This window comes from Panicum hallii, chromosome 1 (genome assembly GCF_002211085.1).
Source record: "Panicum hallii strain FIL2 chromosome 1, PHallii_v3.1, whole genome shotgun sequence".
Lineage (NCBI taxonomy): Eukaryota > Viridiplantae > Streptophyta > Magnoliopsida > Poales > Poaceae > Panicum > Panicum hallii.
Window position 1 is genome coordinate 49,296,655 of NC_038042.1, and position 22,658 is coordinate 49,319,312.

Genomic DNA, 22,658 nt, shown 5'->3' on the forward strand with positions numbered 1-22,658 from the left:
TGCATCGTGGCATGTAAAACGGCCGGAGAGCACGGACCTGGAGACTGGAGCCTGGGAACCCATGAATTGAAACGCTCGCATCGCGGTGGTCCGGCCTCGCTCTGATCCTGATGCGAGACATTGCTTGCATGCCTGCATGCATGCGCGCCTCTTCATTCGCCATAACTCGAACGCGCAGTGCGCCGGTACAGTATCGCTAGCTATTCCATCCTCCTCCGATCCGGCTGGCAATGGCGCTAGCGGCGGGCTCGTCATCGGCATCGGCCCCAGCGGCTGCGGCACGCCAGCCGCGCGCGGCCGCCAGCCGCTGCTCGCCGTCCGGCCGGCCGGATGAAAGGCGTTTTGTTGCCGTGTCCATAAAGAGGGCGCTGCGCCGCTAGCTTCATCCTGGCAGGTCGCTCTGTTTCACCTTTACGCGATCCACGTGAGGGATCGAAGGGCTGTCTTGCCGATGCAACAACAGCTTGTCAGCTTGGCGTTCTGTCCCGTTAGCAGGTTTGTACCCGTAGCGCTGAATGGAGGATAGACCATACAACTATGCAAGCACTGATGGTCTTGTTGGCTCCTTAGTCCTTCCAATACAACTCTTTGGTTCCACAGTGCTAGTGCTCGAACCGTCGCACAATCAAGCTGTTGATTAAGACCTCTCAGCTGGCTAGCTCTACCATTTGAAGGATCATGCAATCCCGGTTCGTTCTCTCGATGCAGGCAAATAAGATTGTCACCACAACCTGAATTAGAGAGAGAAATAAGCTTGTAAATAGTAATGGGGGCAACCACTATCTGACCCATTACATATCTGATTGAACAGCTGGTTCACTTAGAATCCCCAACTCGTTTCTATTAATGTTTGATTTCTCTTTTTTATTTCTCCTTGCTCAGGTATTTGTTTAAGCTCAAAATTTGCTTGGTGGTAGATGGTAACACGCACTGCATATCTCTGATTTTTTTTGGATTTTTTATGCTTTTAGAGGCGCAACTATATAGGTTGTCAATACAGCAACAGTGTAACATCTTCAGCGAGATTATATTGCAAGACAGTGAAGACTGAAGAATCACATGATTCGTTTACCTGTCAGGAAATTTGGTTGTAGGCCAGTGCAGTGGAGCATTTCTCCTCTTCTTTTTTCTTTCAAGAAAAAGACAAGAGAGAACTAGAGCAGTGAGGCATAGGGCATTGTTTAACCGGACGCCTGCTTCATCCGTTTTGCCTCCCTCCCCGGCCATAACTCCTCCAGCACCACCCTTCCTCTCCTTCTCACTACATAAAGGGTGGCCAGCCCTTCTCCATCGTTCTTGCCACACCTCTCCTCCCCTCCCCTCCCCTCTCGTCTCTCCACTCCTCTAGCCACAAAATGACTAGCCCCAAACGCCACTGCCGCTTCCTCCCGGTCTGCTGCCCAAGCTTCGTCGTCTCGGCTGCCGGCAATACGTCCCCGGCTGCTGCATCCTCCACGGGGCGCCAGTGGGTGGCCAGGAAGAAGCGGAAGCGGCTGAAGCCTCGCCCCAGCCACGACCGCAGCGGCGCTGCTGTTATATGACCGGCGCTATCCTCACCGAGCTTTCTTTACGACGCCCCCATTCCTATCATACTTCTTCATATTCTTCGTCCCGGTGGGTATTTTTCATTTAGCGAGAAGCCAAGTAGCGGTCTTCTTGACCTTGCAAGACTTTTTGCTTGAAGATGAATTCCCATCAATCTTCCACTCAATCCTCACGTCGGTCTCTTCCCATCTCGCACCTATCAATCCTCCCATCCCTCCCGTCCCCGTCTATCCCTCTTGAGCTTGGAACACTTGCAGCTAGCCAGCTACTGCGCTCGTGTGAACTCTGCCGTTCGGTGTACTGGAAGTTAAGTTTCTGTAGTGCTGCGGTGCATTGCTGCCTTTCAGCTACGTGATCCCGCATGAACTCTGCTATTCGGTGTAACAAACTTGGTTTTCTGATGTATTTCCTAGTCGTGTGTTGTCTTGCAGCTAGTGTACTTTAGCATGAACTTCGCTGCTGGTTGTAATGGAAGATTGGAAGTGAATCTTCTGATGTATTCCGGTGTCATGCATTGCCTGGTCGTTTCTGCATATATATGCCTCTTCGGCTCTTCTGCTGATGTCTTCTTGACCCAACCCTGCTGTGGAGGAGGAGCACATAAGCTGATGGCTGTTGCTAGCCAAGCTCAGATTTAACTTGTGCTGTTAGTTTATATGATCACGCTAGTTAGTAATACTACATGCAAAACTGAGGAAAGAAAAACGGTTCTCCTCCTAATGGAAAATGTGCTCAGCACGGTCGAAAAAAAAAAAACACGGCGAGCAATGGCGAAGCCGGGCGTTCAAATCAACGTACTCTCTTGTGCACCTTGCGCGCCCTCGTGTGCTGCGTCCAATGGGGCTGGGCGGCTGGCCGACTGGCACGCACACGTACGTTACGTGTCGTGTCCTCAGAGGGCCGGCGGCACTCGACCGAGGCACCCATCTCATTTACCGTGCCCCCCAGCGGCCAGCGCTAACCTGTCGTCGCTGATTCGGCAGCATCACGGGGAACCGCCAGGTCGGCCGGCAACCTCAGCTACGCACGCGGGCGCCTGGCATGGGTTCGTTCCCCCACGATCCCGCCGCGCAAGAACTCACGCCACGCAGGACGCTTGGAGCCAACGGCAGCCGCCGGCCGCGGCTCGGACGCTCACCGCGAGCGCGCCTCCGATCCGAGCTCCGGCACCGGCACGGCCGGCGCGGCGGCCCCAGGCGGTACGGCGCCCGCGCAGGAGGCTCCCCTCCCTCGCCATGCCACGCAATAACTCGCTCTGAATGCGATGCTCCGACCGCCGGGGCGCGTCCCGATCGAGCTGCGCGCTCGATCGGCGTTCCCCCGATCGACGGATCGGGCCAGGCACGGCGTGACCGCCCATTAATGCCAGCTCAGAATGCATGGCGCGCGTGCCTTCGCCGCGAAGGGGGTCGTGCGTGACCGATGCATGCGGCAGCGACGGCCCATGCGGCTGGCGAGCAAGCTGGTGGCCGGCCGACGCATGCCGCGAACGGCGGCGCGGGCATGGCCGCGGCGCGCCGCGCGCCGCGCTGCTCGCGGGCTATCGAAGAACGCCGGCCGGCATGGCGCGGGCGTCGTGGAGCCTACACCTACACGGGATCGAATTGAATGGCGCCTGTGCCGTCGTCCGTCGCAGCGCCAGCGGGCGGCAGAAGGGATGATTGAGGCGAGCCGAGGCCGGGCATTCTGTACGCGACTGTGCACGCTCGCTGAGGCTGAACCCACCCCGGCCGGCAGCGCCAGAGCGAGACTTCACGTCTAGTCGCCAAGAACGGCAGTCAGGCGTAAATGCGGGAACAGTCAGCCGAGCGTTCCCTACGTGACAGCTCCACTGTGCATCTCGCAGATGACAAAAACTTGGTAAAAAAATTCTATTGTGTATAAACATCTGGACGAGCGCGTTCGAGACTGTTCACCAATAGCTCCATTGCTGACCAGGCCGTGTTTTCACTCGGACAGCAGCCAGTGGCAACGAAAGTGTCGGCATCACACACGGTTCTCAAGCGACGGGCAGCGGATCGCATTGGATTTTCAAACAACCGGAGCATCTGCTGCCAGTAAATGCAGCTCGGCAGCATTTCATCCCTCGGTCAAATTTGGTTTCCTGTGCATGCCTGCGGTTTGCAGGGGCACAGCGTTGGAATAGCCCTTTCTCCGTACGGTCCGGCGCGGCACAGCTGAACAATCAGGACAATCACAGAAACTAAGGACACTTGGGTCCTGTTTGGTTCCAGAGTGCTAAAATTTAGCCCTATCACATAAAAAAAATCATACCATTTAGATTATTTAGAAGAATTAAATAAAATTTATTTACAATTTTTTTCACAGATGGTGCTAATTCACGAGGCAAATTTAATGATCTTAATTAATCTATATTTTCTACAGTAACCATCCACTAAACATGGATTAGTATATCTTATTGGATTTGTCTCGCGAGTTAGTCTATGGGTTCTACAATTAGTTTTATAATTAAATTTTATTTAATACTTCTAAACGATAAAATAGGACTATCTCATTGGATGTGATAGGGCTAAAATTTAATCCTCCGGAACCGATCACCCACTTAAACTTTGGAGTTGGAGTCCAGTTAGAGATGTATAGGGCCTAAGCTGAGCTTCCAAACTCGAACAGCGTAACCCATATACTAACACAAAGTGACCATTACGTGCTTCAACATACAGGAACATTTACTATAAGATGCGCCGAAAACAAGAACTGGTTACTATCCGAGGCAAGAACTGTCTAAACTAAATGAACAATCACCCTTGAGAATTTCTCATTGACATGTGTTACTCCTACACTTTCCAGTCAATGGGTTCTTCACCCAAAAAAATTGAACTTCAGAAGGTGTAAAAAAAAAAGCTTTCATTTCAAAATCTTACCCCGGGAAAGGTACACGGTACACCCACATTCATGGGCAGTATGTAATCATTGTCCTACCCTGATTCCCAGCCATTACTACAATTCCAGCATATTGAAGACACAAAAGGCGCAGTACAGGGCGGTACAGTCACAGGCACGAAAGAATGCAAGTTCCAATTCAGACGTTTATACGCGAAGAAATGAGGTCCACACAACACAAGGCAGCATGTGAGGCCACTGTAGCCAATTATTAGAACAGCATAAGGAGAGCATCACTAACAGTTTTGTAGCGATTGGTTGAAGAGCAAGGGACAAAGGCATTGACGATTCTGAAAGCAGGAATGCAGAATGGAACAGTGCGACTGGCCAACGTGTTGACTAGTCCAAAGGGCAGGTCTCAGGCAGTAGATTCAGAGAGGTCCTGGAAAGGTCCCGTTCTCCCTCTGCTCGTTCCACTTCTCAACCTGTTTCAGCAAACAGTCAGCTTGTGATGATTTCAGAGAAAGCAAACATAACAGTTCTAAGTGATAAATAACAACATAATATAGTGTCAATCAACAAGCACAAGAAGATATTACGAGCTACATTATCGGGCTGGAAGATGGAAAGAACGCTAGGTAGATTAATGTTAAACGCTTGATCAGAGCCAATACGGCGTGTTTAAAAGATTCTGATATTCAGTATGTATATAGTATCATATAAACTGGATTCCAAACATGGACAAAATATGATTGCCTCAGTATGGCCTAAGGGTGGGTTAAATCTCCCCCCACCCCACCCAAAAAAGGGTGAGGGTAAATCTATGATAGCTTCAGAAAGCTAACTATAACATATCTGATATGCCAATTGAAGGACTGACCAACAGTAACAAGCAATAGTAAATCGCTGGTGAATAATACATAAAAGCTTCAGTACAAGAAGGTAAAGTAATTAACTAATTTTGAGGTAAAATGTTTGTTTAGCTGGCACATATACTTTCATTCTCCATAATCAAGAAACAGCACATGTTATGCTATATATAGTGACACTCCATTGAGGCACCGACAATAACTATTTCGCTTTTATCATTCAAGTGTCCATTGTCTACTTGATTCAAGGAAGCAAAGTAAGAATCCTTCAAAATACAGAAAAGAACCATTTTTTTTGTACAAACAGCAACTGTTTATCATCAAAGACGGACATAATGGGTTCTTGCATGCATCTTATACTGGGGATGAAATAAATGCGTAACACCTCCTCTTGATGTGAATTTGATTTTAAAACAAGTCAAGGTAAATGTGAGCACATCTCATGATATGCATTTGAAAACAAAGCAAGTGAGGGTAAATGTGCAAGCTCATACTTGTGATGTGCAAATTGGCATGCACATGCCACTATCTGCATGTGCAAGCACATCCATGGCCATATGTGTGGTCTACTAAATGCTAACTAAATGTTACAGTCACTGAGAAGGGAGGAGGAAGGATGTTATTGAAAAGCTATCACAAGAAGAGCTGGTTGACAACAGACAACTGGCTGAGTCAGGATACTGAACAAAGGCAACTCTTAACTCAGGGTACATAGTTGAATGAAGATTTATTATTGAACAAAAGATTATTCAAGGCAAGGAATTTGACATAGGTAAATCACAAATGGCATAGCAATACATCCACGGAAGCATGATGATAATTTCATGATTTTCAGGTTAAAAAAATGTGGTGTCAATTCCAATTTATCATCTGTATGTGCTTTACTCAAAAAGATATGTTCCCCAGGAGAGTAGTTAACAATGGAAGCTGCAAACGAGAAGGCACTCACCCATTCTCCAGGGCAAAGGGACCTGTAGTACTTGGCGAATTTGTCACAGTCACCAGCATCGTCCCCTTTGGCGTTCACACACCTGAATTCCATGAAAGTTGGAGTAACTAGTAACAAGAATATGACCATATACTACCTAGAAAGTTGAAGAACAAAACACTGGCAAACTATAAAGGTTGCTGAGTATATGGTTATACCTGTGGTACTCTACATAGCGAGTAAAACAATGCCTTGTCTGGTTTGTCGTAGGGAAACGGAAGTCCGCAGGTGCTGTTTTTATCTCAATCTGGCGTGTATAAGCAAATGAATAAACTTGTGATAGATGATAAACTACACAGAAAGCACTTCTATGGAGGCTGGAATAAAACGAAAGGGTAAAAAGCAAAGAAGCATAGTGAAAGTCAAGATTGACAATATCAGCCTATTTTCATAAGCAAACTGAAATGTCTGAATGCCAGATTATCTCGAAAACATAAACTGGACTTTTCATGAAGCATGGCAGCATAGGAAAGATTAGTTTTTCATCAATGTGAAGTGTGCAGGAAAGCCTGCAGATGCTAAATGATGAAATGGGTAATTCAGCAAAAATTATGGCAACACCGAACTATTGTAAATTACAGTCATCAATATACCAGAGCAAAAAAAAAAATTGTAGAGTAATATATTGTGGAAGCCAGCAAGACAGTGACAAAATGCAGTTTAGTAAAAAAAATGCATATTAAAAAATACATATAGCACGGCTGTAATACCATCTTTCTGCAACACTGCATGGGCCAAGGATGACGTAAAGATTGGAAATATCATTATTTCATTCTGAAATGTACCAAATTGATGACTGTGCTTGTACAGCTATGATGTCAGAAATCCCATGCAAATTACATTGTCTTTCCTCTACGTTTCTTATTTACCTAAAACTCATTTGTTCCTTTCCAATGATCCCTGGAATATGTCGATCAAATGTTTTGCAATAGTTTCAGTGTTTCAAAATTGAAAAAAGCCCTAAATGAGTAATGGACACTCTGAATCCAGGCTACAAGTGCAAAATCTCTCGATGAACCCCCCGGAATGCGTCCCAACCCTACCCGGACACCCGCTGAATCTGTGGCCGCGGACGAGGAGATGCAGCCTCGCATTTCTGAACCGATCCGGGGATCAGAAGCCATCGTCACTGTTCCCGCACGATCCTACGATTCCTCGCACTCGCGCCGCTGTTACCCATTCGTCCGAGCAGATTGCGGGAGTCTACCGGCGGCAACCTAACGGCGGGCACGCAGAGCTGGTCTTGGATCGGACCAGGCGAAACGAGATCCAGCGGATGGAGCGGAAGGGGCTGATAGGATCGTGATCTCACCTCGGCCATCGTGGCGCGGAGGGGGAGCCTGGAGATGGCGGCGCGTTCCCGGCGGCGTCGCGCGGTGGAGGGGGAGGTCAGACGGTGGCACCACTTGGCTTCCGGTCAGGTCAACCACGATGGCTTTTGCGAGCCGGGCGGAACCGAAGGAGAGAAGACGACAGAGCCCAGCCAGGTACAGCGCAATTGTCGCGGCCCAGTTCGGCCTGCCATTCAGTCCGCGTGGCCCAGGCGTGTGCCCGAGCAGGCTTTCACGAAACCGGGCCGGCTTGCCGCACGTCACACACCCGCACCCGTAACTTTTTTTCTTCCTCGGGACTCGCACGCGTAGCGCACGAGTAGCGCACGAGCACGGGACCGCACCGGAACACGCGGGAAATCTGGACGCCGACGAGCCGACCTGCTGAGCTGAGCAGCAGCCTGCTTTCCGTGAACGCTGATTTGTAGCACGCGCCGTTAGAGGCCGTAACTCGTGATTTAGGAATGCAAGTGGATATATTTTATAAGTTAATTAAATAATTACGTGGCATATTTTTCTAATTTATTTCTTCTTCTAAATTAATTACACACGATACAGTTTATTTTATTAAATTTTAAATTAATTCAATAATCTAAAATAAATATATCTTGCATCACGCCGTCAGGAAAGCGAGCGACTGGATCCGCCGCTCGCCCTGATCGCATCAGGAGCAAGCAAGCACCAGCGGCACGAGTCAAGCAAAAAACAAATCGGCTTTCAACGAGAGGCGGAATCCCGTCAGCCCTTTTGACCCCGGGCGGCGGCGGCGGGCGCGAAGGCAGAAAGGATAAGGACGTGGCGGCATCACGGTGCGCGCGCACGTCTCGCCACCGTCCAGCTGCGCGGCGAGCCCAAGCCACCAGTCGCCGCCACCTCGGCGTTTCGTCCGGGAGGGACGAGAGGACCCCAACAACCACACGCTGGGCACCCATCCTAACCCGCGCGCCAAGGCAACGCACGCAGCCACGCAGGGGCGAGGCGAGGCGCGGCGCCGCGTGGGGCCCAGCTGTCACCCTCTCGCAAAGTCCGCGAGGCGGATGGGCACTGCGTGGGCGCGGTCCACCGCGTCCGCGGCCGGTGCCGTGCCGAATCGGCGCCCCCCCACCCCGCGGTCCAGTGGACCAGGTGCCGCCTCCCCCACGCCACCCGGATCCGTTAGCGGCAGCTATAAATATACGGCCAGGCCAGTCTCCGCCATTCTCACCTCACAGGCCCACCTCGTTGTTGGCTAGGAATCGATCCCTTGCTTTTGCTGCTGCCTCCCCCATCTCTTCGGTGCGAGAGAAATCAAGAAGCCAGCCTGCCTGCCTGCTTTCTCGGAGGGAGGAGAAGGGGAATTTTTTCCGTTCCCCACCCCCGGATCGGGATTTCTGATTGTTCAGGCCGCTGGTTGCAGCGGGGTTTCGGGCCTTCGTGGGATTGTAAGGATCTCCCCCCCCCCCCCCCCCCCCGCCCGCGGTCTGTTCTACCTGTTCGATCTGTTCTATATGTTGTCTGTTTGATCTGGCCTTTGATGTTGCTGGGTTTCCTGAGAAACCCTGTTCTTGCTATTGTTGTCGATAGGTTAGGAAACTATTCACCTTGTGACGAAGAATTAGATAGATGCTGTTTTTTTTTTTGCTGCGGTGTTGAGTGTCATCAGGCTCTGATCATTCGTGGGACAATATCGCTTAGGTTACTGCATTTAATTTTGGGATAGCGCTCTGGCATCTGGGCTTTATACATGGGGTTCTGGTTTTTCTGATCCCATGCATGCGGCCATATCGGAGTTTTTTCAGCTAAAAAATTGGGGAAGATTTTGGCTCTACATGTTTTTTATGTAAACGGAGGGGAAAAGCTTCCCCACCCACTCAAGAGGGTTGTTCTTACAGCAGTTTGGAAATTGTAGGCCATATTGGAAACAGAGAGATAACAGCTATTCGAGTTATGTCTCGGTTTTAGATTATCTGAACTCAAATTCGAAATCAACTTTGTGAGTAGCATGTCTCTTCTGTTATGCTCCCAAATTCCCAGGCTTTGGATAGTTTTGAACTAAGTAGAATCGGAATATGGAGTATAGTTCCATCAAAGGAATTAGTGAAATCGTTCATGGTTTGCAATCCCTGATCTGTTACATACTCCGCAGTTTCTCATCAGCTATTTGGTTCTTCTCTGCAGTGAAAAATTGATGTGCTAATGGAGTCCAAGGGTGGCAAAAAGAAGTCCAGCAGTAGTCGTTCCTCCCTGATGTACGAAGCTCCCCTCGGCTACAGCATTGAGGACCTCCGCCCTGCCGGCGGCATCAAGAAGTTTTCTGCTGCTTACTCGAACGTATGTACTGGGCTATCTGCCTTCCTTTTATCTATACTTGCAACTCTTGTTTATGATTTGGTGCTTACATTGTCAACTGTTCCATCTCTTGCAGTGCACGAGGAAGCCATCCTGATAGCCCTCTCGTCAATCCCATCCTAGTAGCTTAGAAACCACCTGCAATTTCATTTTGATCTTCCAAAATCTCTCTGGCTAGCTGCTTTCTGGTGACCAGATTTCAAGAAACTGCTTCCTGTCTTCCTTGGTTGTCTGTCATCTTGCTCTGGAACAATGGCAGTCCTGCAAGGTGCTGGTGCTGCCCCTCCCCCGGTCTCTGCTATTGGGTTTGAGGGATATGAGAAGCGCCTTGAGATCAGCTTCTCTGAGGCATCTGTCTTCGCTGACCCCAATGGAAGGGGACTGCGCGCTCTCTCGCGTGCCCAGATTGACTCTGTTCTTGACCTTGCACGGTGCACCATTGTGTCTGAGCTCTCAAATGAGGACTTCGACTCTTATGTCTTATCTGAGTCAAGCCTGTTTGTGTACCCCTACAAGGTTGTGATCAAGACCTGCGGTACTACCAAGCTTCTGCTTGCCATTCCGAGGATGCTTGAGCTTGCTGAGGAGCTCTCACTGCCCCTTGCTGCTGTTAAATACTCACGTGGGACATTCATATTCCCTGATGCACAGCCTTCCCCACACAAGAACTTTGCTGATGAAGTTGCCTTCCTGAACCGCTACTTTGGCGGTCTCAAGTCCGGTGGCAATGCTTATGTGATTGGAGATCCTGCAAAGCCTGGGCAGAATTGGCACATCTACTATGCCACTGAGCACCCTGAGGAGCCTGTTGTTACTCTGGAGATGTGCATGACTGGGCTGGATAAGAAGAAAGCTTCTGTCTTCTTCAAGACCTCCGCAGATGGCCAGACATCCTGTGCTAAGGAGATGACCAAGCTTTCTGGTATCTCAGACATCATCCTGGAGATGGAGATCTGTGACTTTGACTTTGAGCCCTGCGGCTACTCCATGAATGCCATCCATGGCCCTGCTTTTTCGACCATCCATGTGACCCCAGAGGATGGCTTCAGCTATGCAAGCTACGAGGTCATGGGCTTGAACCCGTCCTCCTTTGCTTATGGCGACCTGGTTAAGAGGGTGTTGAGGTGCTTCAGCCCATCTGAGTTCTCTGTTGCCGTGACCATCTTTGGTGGGCGTGACAATGCGAAGACCTGGGGGAAGAAGCTGGATGCTGATGCCTATGCTTGCAGCAACATGGTTGAGCAGGAGCTGCCTTCTGGTGGCTTGCTCATTTATCAGAGCTTCACTACTACTGATGAAGCCGCCACTGGATCGCCGAGGTCTGTCCTGCATGGCTTTGTTGGGGACCGTGCTGAGAATGGTGAGCTTGACGCTCCTTTGTGCTGGGAGGCGGATGCTGTGGATGATGAGACTGAGGAAAGGGAGGTAAAGAAGATGAAATGCTGATGCTCATGTGCTATGCTGAAGATCGAATGGAAGACCTGAGAGTGAACTCTGTTATGATTTATAGTTGCTGCCCTTGGTTATCCTGTGAAGCAGCCAAGCCAGATTATTTATGCCTAATAGCCTGTGTAATATTGTGCTGTGAAAGCACATGCTTATTCTGAATAAAATGACTCTAGGTGGCCAGCTTTGTCTGCCACAATGAGCCGATGTACCTGTTTTGTGTAAGGAACTGTGTGAATCGAAATAAAGTCTCTATTTGATGACAATCTGAATGAAGTGTTTTTAAGTGATTCATTTGCACTTGCACTCTCTTGTATGCTAGTTAATGGCCGACTCAGAGAGGCATGTCATCACTCGCGTATTTCTTCTTTCATGCCGTATATTTCATTCGAAGAAACACTTGTTCTATCTGGTCCGTGTAATGTGAAGAGAATATATGGGATGTGTGCGCGTGTTACGGCTACCTGACGTCTTGGGATTGGACTCAGCCATGTCCGCTGGAGGTGGTTGGGACGTTGGCATCTACTCACACTAGGACAGCATCGCCTCGTAGCCACTGGCTTGCTAGAATCTGATCCTTGATCAAGATGGGCACTTCTCGTGGTTGCTGGAGATCGGGGGCAACCGGCCTGGATTATGCCAGAATGGTATTGCCAAATGCGACTTCTCTTCGGGGCGTGAGGTACGTGGAGCATCTGTCTGTACCGAGACGTGAGGCACATGGTGGTGCCGGCCTGCCGGGCAACACGACCTTTTCTTTGTGCTCCAGTTTTCTCGACGAGATCTACAGGTGACCTCTGGAATTTTGCGTAATTATTAGTATGGAACCGATGCAGGCAGTGATGCAAACAAACGAGGACAAGAACTTGTCCATGTCGGAGATCAGAGATGGAATGCAAGTTGACTGAGACATTAGGATTTAGCTAGGTCATCTTGGCAGGGATTACCTTTTGTTTCAAATAGTCAGCTTTCTGGTTGTACAGGGTTTATTATATTTGCACCAAACTGATGATTCAGCTCTGTCATGCATATAGGCTGCTGGGACTTTTGATCTTTTCCTTCTTGAAAGGTTCACACATTCTCCTTAAATAAACACTCAGCTAATGTTGTATGCTACATCATCTCATATACAAGGATAGCGAGCCACAACCACAACAAGTTGCATCAGAAAATCTGAGTACATGCTTTCAGCAAACTGCCAACTGCGAACAGACTGAATTCCCTATGAGATTGAATAAAGAATGTTGCAGGTAACAACACATATGAGCAATGTAAAAGAATTGTTTCAAACCAATTGCATATAAAGAATGTACCATGAAATTATTGTACAGGACAAGCCTATGCCTGCTGTTTTAGCAGGAACCCCAAGGGAACGGCAATCAGATATCCGCAGCAGGAACTTCACTCACCGACGTTGCCATGCTTGTTGTAAGATGCCACGAGGGATGTTCTCTTCCTCTTGCCGACCCAGCATATCCGAGTTATTTTGCTTTTGCTTCTCAGGTTAAAAGAGACCTCTATACAGTTGGGGTTGGTCCAAGGTAACAAATGAGACATTGAGTGCAATATTGAAGCAGTGCTGCCGTGTTGTATGGGCGAATGTTCGTGTGACTTCTCTAGCTCTTCTTTAATTGCAAGAGCGTTTTGAGTTGGGTTCTTTATTTGGTTGCCCAGGTAGCCCTGGCAGTTTGGTGCCTCGCAGTGGCACTCCACTTTCTCTCCAAAATGTACAAACCTATAAATAAACAAGCAAAATTATTGTTGCTCAAAGCAAAGTGGATAAAGTTCAGCTGTCCCTATATTCCTGGTCTATCAAAAACACAGGAGAAGTGTGCTAATGTCTGGGTTAGCGAACCAAGGACAGTAGTTGAAACTTGAGACCAGAAACCAACAAAATAGTTATGTTGATTTAAAGGGGAAAAAACGTGGCAACATCTACAACAACCATTTAGCCACGTCAAATGGGCTGTCTGGCATCTTTGAAAAGCATAAAAGCAGTTCGAACTTGTAAGCTTTATTCACAATTTCATATGATCAGACCATTGCAAAATAGGCTTCAAGATGCATGCAAGTCATAGAGCAAAAGGACCTTCAAAAGGCTAACAAAATAAGCATCGTAGTCTCCGGTACTAAGTTTGCACCTGTGATCCACCACACAGAAAGGTAAACAAATGGTTCTTAGGCTATCTCCAACGATACACGGTAAAAGCTTCTGTTCTCTAAAATACGGGACACTGTAGCGCCTGAATCACTCCAGCGACATCCGCTATCGGGTGCTGTAAAATGGAGGAGGCGCTCTGCCTCCCGCACAGACGCAGGCAGGAGCGGCGTCCTCCATCGAGCGCCGCGGCTTCCGACGCATGCCCGCCCGCGGCAACGAGCAGAGGCGCCACCACCGCCCGCCATGGCCGCCGCCCGGCCCTGCACGTCGCGGGAGGGCCGGCGGGGGGCCGCAGCTGGCGGGGCGGGGTGGCACGGGGCGCGGGAGGGCCGGCAGGGGGCCGCAGCCGGCGGGGCGGCGGGGCGCGGGAGGGCCGGCGGCGCGGCGGGGCGGCAGGCGGCGGGGCGCGGCGGGGCGGGGCCGCGGGCGGGGAGGGGAGGCGCGGGGCGGCGGCGGGGGAGGGGAGGCGCGCGGCGGCGGCGGGGGAGGGGAGGCGCGGGGCGGCGGCGGGGGAGGGGAGGCGCGTGGCAGGGGAGGCGCGTGGCGGCGGCGGGGCCGGGGAGGCGCGGGGCGGCGGCGGGGCCGGGGCGGCGGCGGGGGAGGCGCGGGGCGGCGGCGGGGGGCAGGGGAGGCGCGGGGCAGGGGAGGCGCGGGGCGGCGGCGGGGGAGGGGAGGCGCGGGGCGGCGGCGGGGGAGGGGAGGCGCGGGGAGGCGCGTGGCGGCGGCGGGGCCGGGGAGGCGCGGGGCGGCGGCGGGGGAGGGGAGGCGCGCGGCGGCGGCGGGGGAGGGGAGGCGCGTGGCAGGGGAGGCGCGTGGCGGCGGCGGGGCCGGGGAGGCGCGGGGCGGCGGCGGGGCCGGGGCGGCGGCGGGGGAGGCGCGGGGCGGCGGCGGGGGGCAGGGGAGGCGCGGGGCAGGGGAGGCGCGGGGCGGCGGCGGGGGAGGGGAGGCGCGCGTCGGCGGGGGAGGGGAGGCGCGCGTCGGCGGCGGCGGCGGGGCCGGGGAGGCGCGGGGCCGGGGAGGCGCGGGGCGGCGGCGGGCAGGGGAGGGGAGGCGCGCGGCGGCGGGGGAGGGGAGAAAATGAATAAAAAATATGATTGTGGGGTATAGAGGATGGAAATAGAGAACGTTGTTGGAGTTAAATTTGGTATACAGGATGAAATTGATATGGAGGATGGAAATAGGGGATGGGATTTAGAGGATATCGCTGGAGATAGCCTAAGACCAGAGATTTTAGCGTGGCTAATCAATGATCACATGAAAACACTACGAGGGGCGCAGATGCTAGTTTGATCACTCCGGTGCCACCTGCCCAAACTAGATTTTACAAATTTCTTTGGGTATCACTGCAACCAACAGACCGCAGGGAGGTGTTTTTTTATAACCAAATATACATTGCAATAAAATATATATTAGCCTTCTAAATTAAGAATGTATGTCCTCATCATAAGAATAAAAGAAAATAATTGTTTGAAATACCTGTAGTCATAAGTTAAGGGCTCTCCAACTTTGATGGAACGAGAGGCGAAGACACCAACTCTTGTCTCACCGTCAACCTGCCTGGCAAAGCCATAGAAACAATCAGGAACATGATATAACAAGATTTCTTTTTCTTGTTTCAAGAACACAGTATTACCATTTTTCGAGTTTGCAGTTGGGCTCACAACTGTGGTTTAGAAAACGCGATGCATTTCCTTTAAATGTTGCATCTATTGTAAAATCTTTGCTGATTTCACACATGTAGAAGTTTTTGTCACCGCGATCTCTTATATCCCAAAGCCTTTGTTCACATATCGCGTCGTCAATGACTGAATCAATGTTTAAAGCAAAAGGAGTGAAAAAATATACATGAGGCAAAACTGCACAATACAATAAGCCTCACAAAAATTAGATCTTAAATCAGAAGCAAAGCAGCAAAATTTCAGCAAACTAAATTCTCCATTGACCAGTGTCAGAAAGAAATACCTGAACCATAAACAGAAAGGGAATGATATGAGAAACACTTGGACACAATGTACAGTATTATACAGTAGGTTCTAAACAAATTGTCTCAAACCCTCCAATGCTGGCTATACAAAGAAGACTATGCGGCACAAATAAAGAATAAGTGTCCCTGTTTTTAGATGTAGCTATGTTATATATGTTTATGACTATATAGTTCAACTTATAAAAACAATGACAAGTCCCCAGTTGGGCAAAAGCATCAAGCAGCATGTCCTTTTAGGTTAGCCGTGATAGCCCTGTGCTACCTTCAGTAGCTCTTTATAACTTGTGAAATCCTTTGCAAATCATTTCAATAACAACAAGAAACTTAAATTGTGCTAGAACATCTTCATGAGCTTTACTAGATCCATAAAAAGGATGGTGCTCCCTCTGTCCATCCATGCAAGGCATATGTTTATTTGAGAAACGTCAAACTTTGCAACTTTTGACCAAAGATTGGTCAACTACGTCAATAGATTTGTATTCAAATGAACTTTAAGCTGATATTAATTTTGTAGAAATTAACAATATATTGCAAGAGAAATTTAAGTTCAAAATCTACTTCAGAAGACTTTCTTCCATTCTTATACAAAAGAGAATGCCTTACGTTGATGGACAGAGGGAGTACTAACTTATTAAGGGTACATGGACCACTGATAATGGAAAGTTTTGAGAAATTTGTTTGGAGACACAAGGTGCACTAAAATTTGCACAGACTACTACACATTTGAGAACATAGCAAAATGCGACCATATTTGAGACATAGCAAAATGTGAACCCCACCACGACAAATGTTACGCAGAAGGTCATCTACCAAGAGCTTGCTATTTCTGCCGCTTCTATTTTCAACTAAAATAATAACACGAAAACAAAATTTACCTTCACCAACATACTCAATTACAAAATCACCTTTCTCCAATGGCTCCAATGCAACAGCACCCCATCCACAACGCTCTGTCTGTAAAGGGAATATGTTGCTGCAGTCATAATGAAATAAAAACTAATGCCATCTTTGAACAAGTAAACACTCAGAAAATAATCACTCTTGCAGCACTAAAGCAGGTCACCTCTATTGCGCATACGTAGGAGCAAACATGCAGATGTCTGTTATTTTTTCATAGATCCAAGTGATCTCTATTGCCCATGTAGAGGTGCAAACATACAGGTGTGTCTGATTTTTCTATTCATCAAACCAAGTGACCTCTATTATACATGATGGCAGGTCAATTTCACAAAGCACTGAGAACCCTCTCATTGGCACATGTTTTGCATCCAAAAACAAATACAAGGGGATATTCAGGTTGAATATACAGGGTTTACTTTGGCAGCAGTAGATGGTAAGAAACCTAAGGGCCTGTCCAGTGAGGGAATGGGGACTTAATCCTAAGGTTTGTATCGACACGCCCCTATCCTTGGTCCACTTACTGACGTTTATAAAAGTGTGTTGGTTTTTTTTTTTGTAACTCGCTCTAACAAAAAGTCTGACACTATGGTAAAAGTAACACTGCAGATCATATGACATTTAATGCTACTCCTAAATAAATCAGTGTTTCAAAGATTAGATGTCACCCGCCTATCACTTTGATGCACAACTCTTGAGAAAGAATAAACTTACAAACTTAAAATTTTTGGAAACTGTATGTAATATCAAAACATGCAGCACATGTGCTGAACAGAAATAAAGAGTGAATAAATTAGTGACAAAAGTTCCTAGAAAATCAAGTACCTTCACAATTTTAATTTTCTTATCCTTGCGGAATGGCCTGTTGGTACAGAGATCTGAGCAGCGGCAATTCTTGGAACAACTCATCGAAAGACCCCTGATAAGTCAAAATCAAATTTAAACAAACATATTAGAGGAAAGTAAACATGTATAGGTTCTACATACATCATATGGAACTTTATTAATGATCATGCTAACAATTCATCAAATATTAGTAACATACAAGTGCAAACATCCATAACATGACAAGTACCAGTGTTGCTGTTCAGTGAATATGGTACTGCATTTGCTTAGCTTATGATGCAGAAAACAATATGAATAATTTCTAAGTAGGTGTTCAAACGTTTAAACTTCAGCCAAAGTTAAAATGCAGGAATACTATAGGAGTCCAAGTGAAGTGAAAACCATAGGATTAAAACCACATGAAAATTGTGGGTAACAGGATATATTGACGCAGCCTTACGTTAACAATATAGACAATGAGGTTGGAATGAAGGTTCAGATTACTGTGGAATTCCTCCAAAATCAAAGAGAAAGGAATCCTATCTACTGAAATTCTGCCATTATGATGTTTCAAGCACTCAAATAGTGCTCATTTATATGGAATGCGAATTCCTACAATTGCCAGTGAACATCTTATGTTCCAAACAGCCTTAGCATAGTCCAAACAGCACTGTCGCATGGGAGTGAACATGCTCCAAAGTGCTAAAGAGTTTATATGTCAATCAAGACTTTCCAAAAACGCATAGCACCAACTAGCATACAATAACAGAGTTTTTATTTGAGGTGACAGAAGTGGATTTTGAGGAAGTTTCTTGCAATCTGTAGATGCAATAGCTAAACGATATAAGTGCACTTTAGGGAAAGACAATGATACAGACTATACCTTTACTTTAAAACAGAGCTATAACACTGTTTATGCCTTCTCTTTGCTAAAATAACTCTGGTTCCATATTTAGAACACATAATATATAAAAAATTGTTTCACACAAATATTCACATATATTTGACATGCTTCAATAGAGAAAGAAAGAATACCTGCATTCACAGTCTTCTTTGCAAATAGAATCAGCTCGGCAGTTCGTGCACCCAGTATCCGCACGAACACCAATGCGCTTCTTTTTTATCAAATATACATCTTTTACAAATTAAGGAAATAACCATGATGTACTGGTAGGAATGAAAAGCGTACAAATGGAAAGCTCATCTAAGTACACAGCTCCAGAAACATAGAAATCTCCATTTAGGATACTGCGCCTGATGGACGTATAGGGGGGTGGCTTGTAAACAGCCTCAGCAAAATCCCTAATGGTTGAATCAATATTGAAGTCTTCATTAACATATGGAAGAGGTAGCCGGTGAAACACTTCCTATCAAATAAGCATGTTAAGAGTCACCATGAATAAATATTGCATAGGAAATGCACTTCGTCATGATGAGACAGTAGCACTTGTAAAGTTGTAATAGAAAAGGGAAGATAAGTAACTGCATTTCCTTTTCCTGAGGCTTTACATCATTAGAAACTTAACCATGTTCCTCATAAAATCTTTGTTTTACCATGCATTCCAGTTGCATCACCAAGTACTAAAAACTCGTCACGTACAAATAAAAAATAGCACATCAATTCTAAAATGTGGTGTTTTTGACTTCCCAGTCCCCAAGATGCAACATGGCCATATTTTTTTATAAAAACATAATAGCAAAGACTGAAACCAGATATAGTAATCATGTCTACTAATACCATTTTCCATGCGGCCTTCTAAAACTAATACACATATTAGTGGTCAACCATGCAGACAAATGGTGATAGAAGTCCTAAAACATTACTTTAGGTTAACTATTTTTTTCGGCTTTAAAAGTAGTAAAAACAGATTCTGAAACCTAACCAGCAAGCTGCTAAAGAAGCTCTGGAAATGATTTGTTCAAGAAAACCATGCACAGTTTACATGAATGAAATAATCATAGAAGAAAACATAGAAAGGAACAGTTATGTCATGCATGCACTCACCTCTATGCTGTTGGTAAAGTCAGCATTCTGTCACCAGCAAACAAAGTATTCCTGTCAGCCACCTTAACCATTACAAATATTAACAAAAGAGTGTGTGGGATGCATTGTGATAATATTATCCAAGCTAAACCTCAAAGGTAACTTATTCTTGTTTGATATTAATCTTCCAGGGTTCCAGAGATGGAACAAAAAGATAGTTGAAATGCAATGGAGAAATCAGCATTGAGCTTGGTAAAAATACAAGACTACATGCACATAATTTTTCTTTTAGTACTTATATTAGAAAGTTTCTCTCTTGCCTATTTATCAAATTAGACTGGATAAGCTGTTGTTATTTATTTCATATATGCAACATGAAGTGACAAATTTTAAGGAAAAAAGGATAGACCTCATTTTGCAGAAGCCAGTCAGAAGGATGCCTCCAGCAAATTGCACTTCCTCGATCGTCTTTTAGATGAATCATTGGCCATGGTGCACATTTTGTATGTGCTGCAACTGTACAACGCCCGCAGCGCCAAAAGAACATCTTTTGCTTACAAACCATACAGGCCTAATAAGAGCCAGAAAGTTAAACAGATGTCCCTAATGATCATGTAATGTAACCAATCCAAAGGCATGAACTGAAATAAAACATAATTTGAAAAACAAATACAGGTTTATGTCTACAACATTGACTATATCTACTGCAAGTCTGCAATAACAAAAACCAAGTTTATTGCAGATAAATCTTTATATTCTTCGTGCAGTTATGATTTTTGCAATGCACACTGCATGCCTTGCCTTTGACCATCAAATCTTGCAATTGTATATTCATCATATCATGCACTAATATAAAAAAAAGAAATAGCTAGAGAAGAGCAGATCATAATAAAAGTAAAGACACTGGAGTATGATGATCAGAGAGGTCTAAAATTTAATATTGTATTTATAGTTCTGACTTGTATATTTGGTGAAATGTTACATTTTCCCTAATGCAAAGTAGCACAAATTGAAAGCATCTCATGCCATAAAATTGGAAACTTACATGTTGAGGGCACCTGAAGCTTTCAGCGGTGAAGTTTGAAGTGCCTTTCACAACACAGTTAAGATGGAAGACCTCTGGACAGCACCTAACTGAACAATTTATTTTTTCTCCAGCATAAATAATCCTGAAGCACAAACAGCATTCGACCTTTGCACAAACAAAAAAGGTATGAGATGCTAAGCAGATGAAAGGAACAAAAATGGATCCTAAGTCAACGAAAGACTAATTACTCCCACTGATCACAATTATAATTAGTTTTAGGATTCCTAACAATCAAACGTTTTCAACTTTTGACCATCAATGTAATAGTTAACAATGTAAGATTGATATCAGTAGATTCATCAAGAGAAGTATTTTCATAACATGTAATCCTTTTTTATTTTACTTATTATATTTTTAATAGAAATTGCTAATGAAAGTTTCACCTTATAAACCACGTCAATGTCCTAAATGACTTATACTATGACAGGAAGGATAACTTCAGGATTAATGAATGGCAGTTTGCCAGTTTCAAGCTTTAACTGATAGACAGACATACTAAGTACGATGAGTTTAAGTTATGGAAGGAAGACAATAAGCAATTAAGAGGTAGAAATCTGTATAAAATGGTTCAGGCTTTGTATATAGGGGATCATTTCCATTAAAGGATTCAGCATGCTGTTTCAAAAAATTAAATAAAAACCATATATGTATTACACATACAGATAAGTTAACTGTTTTCTCGAACGCAGATAAGTTAACTGTTAACTTGAAAGAAAAATAAATGTCAAATCCATCCTAGATGTCAACAACAAACAAAAACACAAACATTGTTCATCATGTGTTAACAGTACCACTTATGTTTCTTTAACCGAGAAATTGCAGATGAATCTGAAATTGAATTTTCACAGGTTTCTTTAACTTCATGTGCAAAGTACATTATGTTTTTGGATTTTTTTTAAGAAATCATAACATGTTGCATTAATAGTATTTTCGCAACGGGGGACGCTAGATCCCTGGTCACCAACATATTCTCCATACATATTTACACATACATATTATCCTTTTGGCTGTCGTTGGGTTTCATCTTTAGCCTATCCCAGTTTGCTTAGGACTAAACGCAATGTTAACCCACCACATTTTACACCATCTGCCCAAAACTGATTGAGGTCTGTGGCTTTTCAGAATCCATTGTTCTTGGAGGAAACTTTGAGTATCAGCTCTTGTGGCGACAGAGCTGTAAAGCTATTAAGTATAAATATGAGATAATTTTAGTGAAAAATATGCTAGCACTATTTGATCTGACCAATGTACATAATTAAAAGTATGTCCTTGTTCAAAGTTTATTTTAAAACAAACTGATTGCAAATTGTCTAGGAAGCCTCAACATTAAGTGACTAAGGGAATGAAATGTGCGGCACGGCAGAGTATATATTATCAATGCTCAGGGTAGGTACAATTGTTGGCACAATGCTAAAGAATTTCCAAAATGGACCTTGAATTGCAAGAACGGATTACCAGCTGAAGCATTCCAGCTGCATTTTGCTTGATCCGCCCAGACATAGAGTCTGAGTTAAATGTGAATTCAAAGTGAGCTGAAGCAGACATTGGTCCATCAACGCGAGCACTTCAAGAAAGAAATCCTTACCGCCTTTGGCGCACCGGTGAGGAAAGGCAGCACGCAGTGGTGGGCAGGGACGCCGGCCGCTGCCTTCCTAGCTGCCCACTCGCTCACGCGTTCCTCGAGCGTCTTACCCGGCGCTGGAGCCTGCGTCCGCGATGGACCGGGTGACGGAGCAAAGGACGGCTTCTTCCCGCCGCCGCCGCCGCGCCGCGCGGCGGGGCAGGCGACCGCACCGCCCGCGCCCGACATGTCGAAGGTGCGGACACGGCCGCTCCACCGGCATTCCACTGGGAGCATGAGGGGGCCGCCGCCGCCGCCGCCGCCGCCGTCCTCCACAGAGGCAGACGAAGACGCGGACGCGGGCGCCGCGTCGATCGATGCGGCGGCGGCGGCGGCATCCCCGGCGTGGTCGTCGGCGAGGTCCCCCGCGGCGTCGACGGAAAGTTCGGGAAAAGGAGGGAGGTAGACGGTGCTCAGATCCGGCATCGCCACCGGGGGCAGGGACTGTGGGTTAGGGTTTGGAGGGCATTGGGGTTGGTCGGAGCCGTGGAAATGGACGGGACCGAAGACGTGAGCTGGGGAAGAAGAGGACTCCCTGTCTCGCTAGATTTGGGAGCTATTTTGTGTGCCAAAGTGCCAAAGAAGGACCCCCTTGGCAGGGCTCCACGAACGGTTCCAAAACCGGCTCCAGCCGGAGCACGGAGTACTTCACCATCCTCTCCAGCTCCAGAGCTGTGAGAAAGACGCTCTCTGAAGTATTTTGAGGGAGGAAGCTTGAAAATGTGGCTCCGTCTGACCCTGCCTCACCCTT

General features: G+C 46.9%; 3 protein-coding genes across 4 annotated transcripts; 1 reads left to right on the forward strand and 2 right to left on the reverse strand.

The window, feature by feature from the left end:
• Positions 1 to 4,395: 4,395 nt before the first annotated feature.
• Positions 4,396 to 7,705, reverse strand: LOC112886193 (cytochrome c oxidase subunit 6b-3). The gene is made up of 4 exons (XM_025952041.1): positions 7,556 to 7,705; positions 6,402 to 6,490; positions 6,205 to 6,286; positions 4,396 to 4,871 (listed from the first exon to the last, which is right to left on the reverse strand). Exons 1-4 carry the CDS (start codon positions 7,562 to 7,564, stop codon positions 4,818 to 4,820), a joined length of 234 nt encoding a protein of 77 aa, XP_025807826.1. The 5' UTR covers positions 7,565 to 7,705; the 3' UTR covers positions 4,396 to 4,817.
• Positions 7,706 to 9,998: 2,293 nt separating this feature from the next.
• LOC112874602 (S-adenosylmethionine decarboxylase proenzyme-like) lies at positions 9,999 to 11,615 on the forward strand. The gene has a single exon (XM_025938066.1). It carries the CDS (start codon positions 10,155 to 10,157, stop codon positions 11,346 to 11,348), a length of 1,194 nt encoding a protein of 397 aa, XP_025793851.1. The 5' UTR covers positions 9,999 to 10,154; the 3' UTR covers positions 11,349 to 11,615.
• Positions 11,616 to 12,454: 839 nt separating this feature from the next.
• LOC112874486 (histone-lysine N-methyltransferase ASHR3-like) lies at positions 12,455 to 22,549 on the reverse strand. 2 transcript variants are annotated; one of them, XM_025937939.1, is made up of 11 exons: positions 21,872 to 22,549; positions 20,245 to 20,391; positions 19,609 to 19,770; positions 19,221 to 19,247; positions 18,465 to 18,582; positions 18,251 to 18,350; positions 17,216 to 17,309; positions 16,399 to 16,447; positions 15,143 to 15,314; positions 14,986 to 15,066; positions 12,455 to 13,083 (listed from the first exon to the last, which is right to left on the reverse strand). In XM_025937939.1, exons 1-11 carry the CDS (start codon positions 22,331 to 22,333, stop codon positions 12,750 to 12,752), a joined length of 1,746 nt encoding a protein of 581 aa, XP_025793724.1. In that variant the 5' UTR covers positions 22,334 to 22,549; the 3' UTR covers positions 12,455 to 12,749. The 2 variants fall into 2 exon arrangements, with proteins under 2 accessions (XP_025793724.1, XP_025793647.1); XM_025937862.1 differs by having other exon boundaries at positions 16,369 to 16,447; positions 21,872 to 22,547.
• Positions 22,550 to 22,658: the final 109 nt, after the last annotated feature.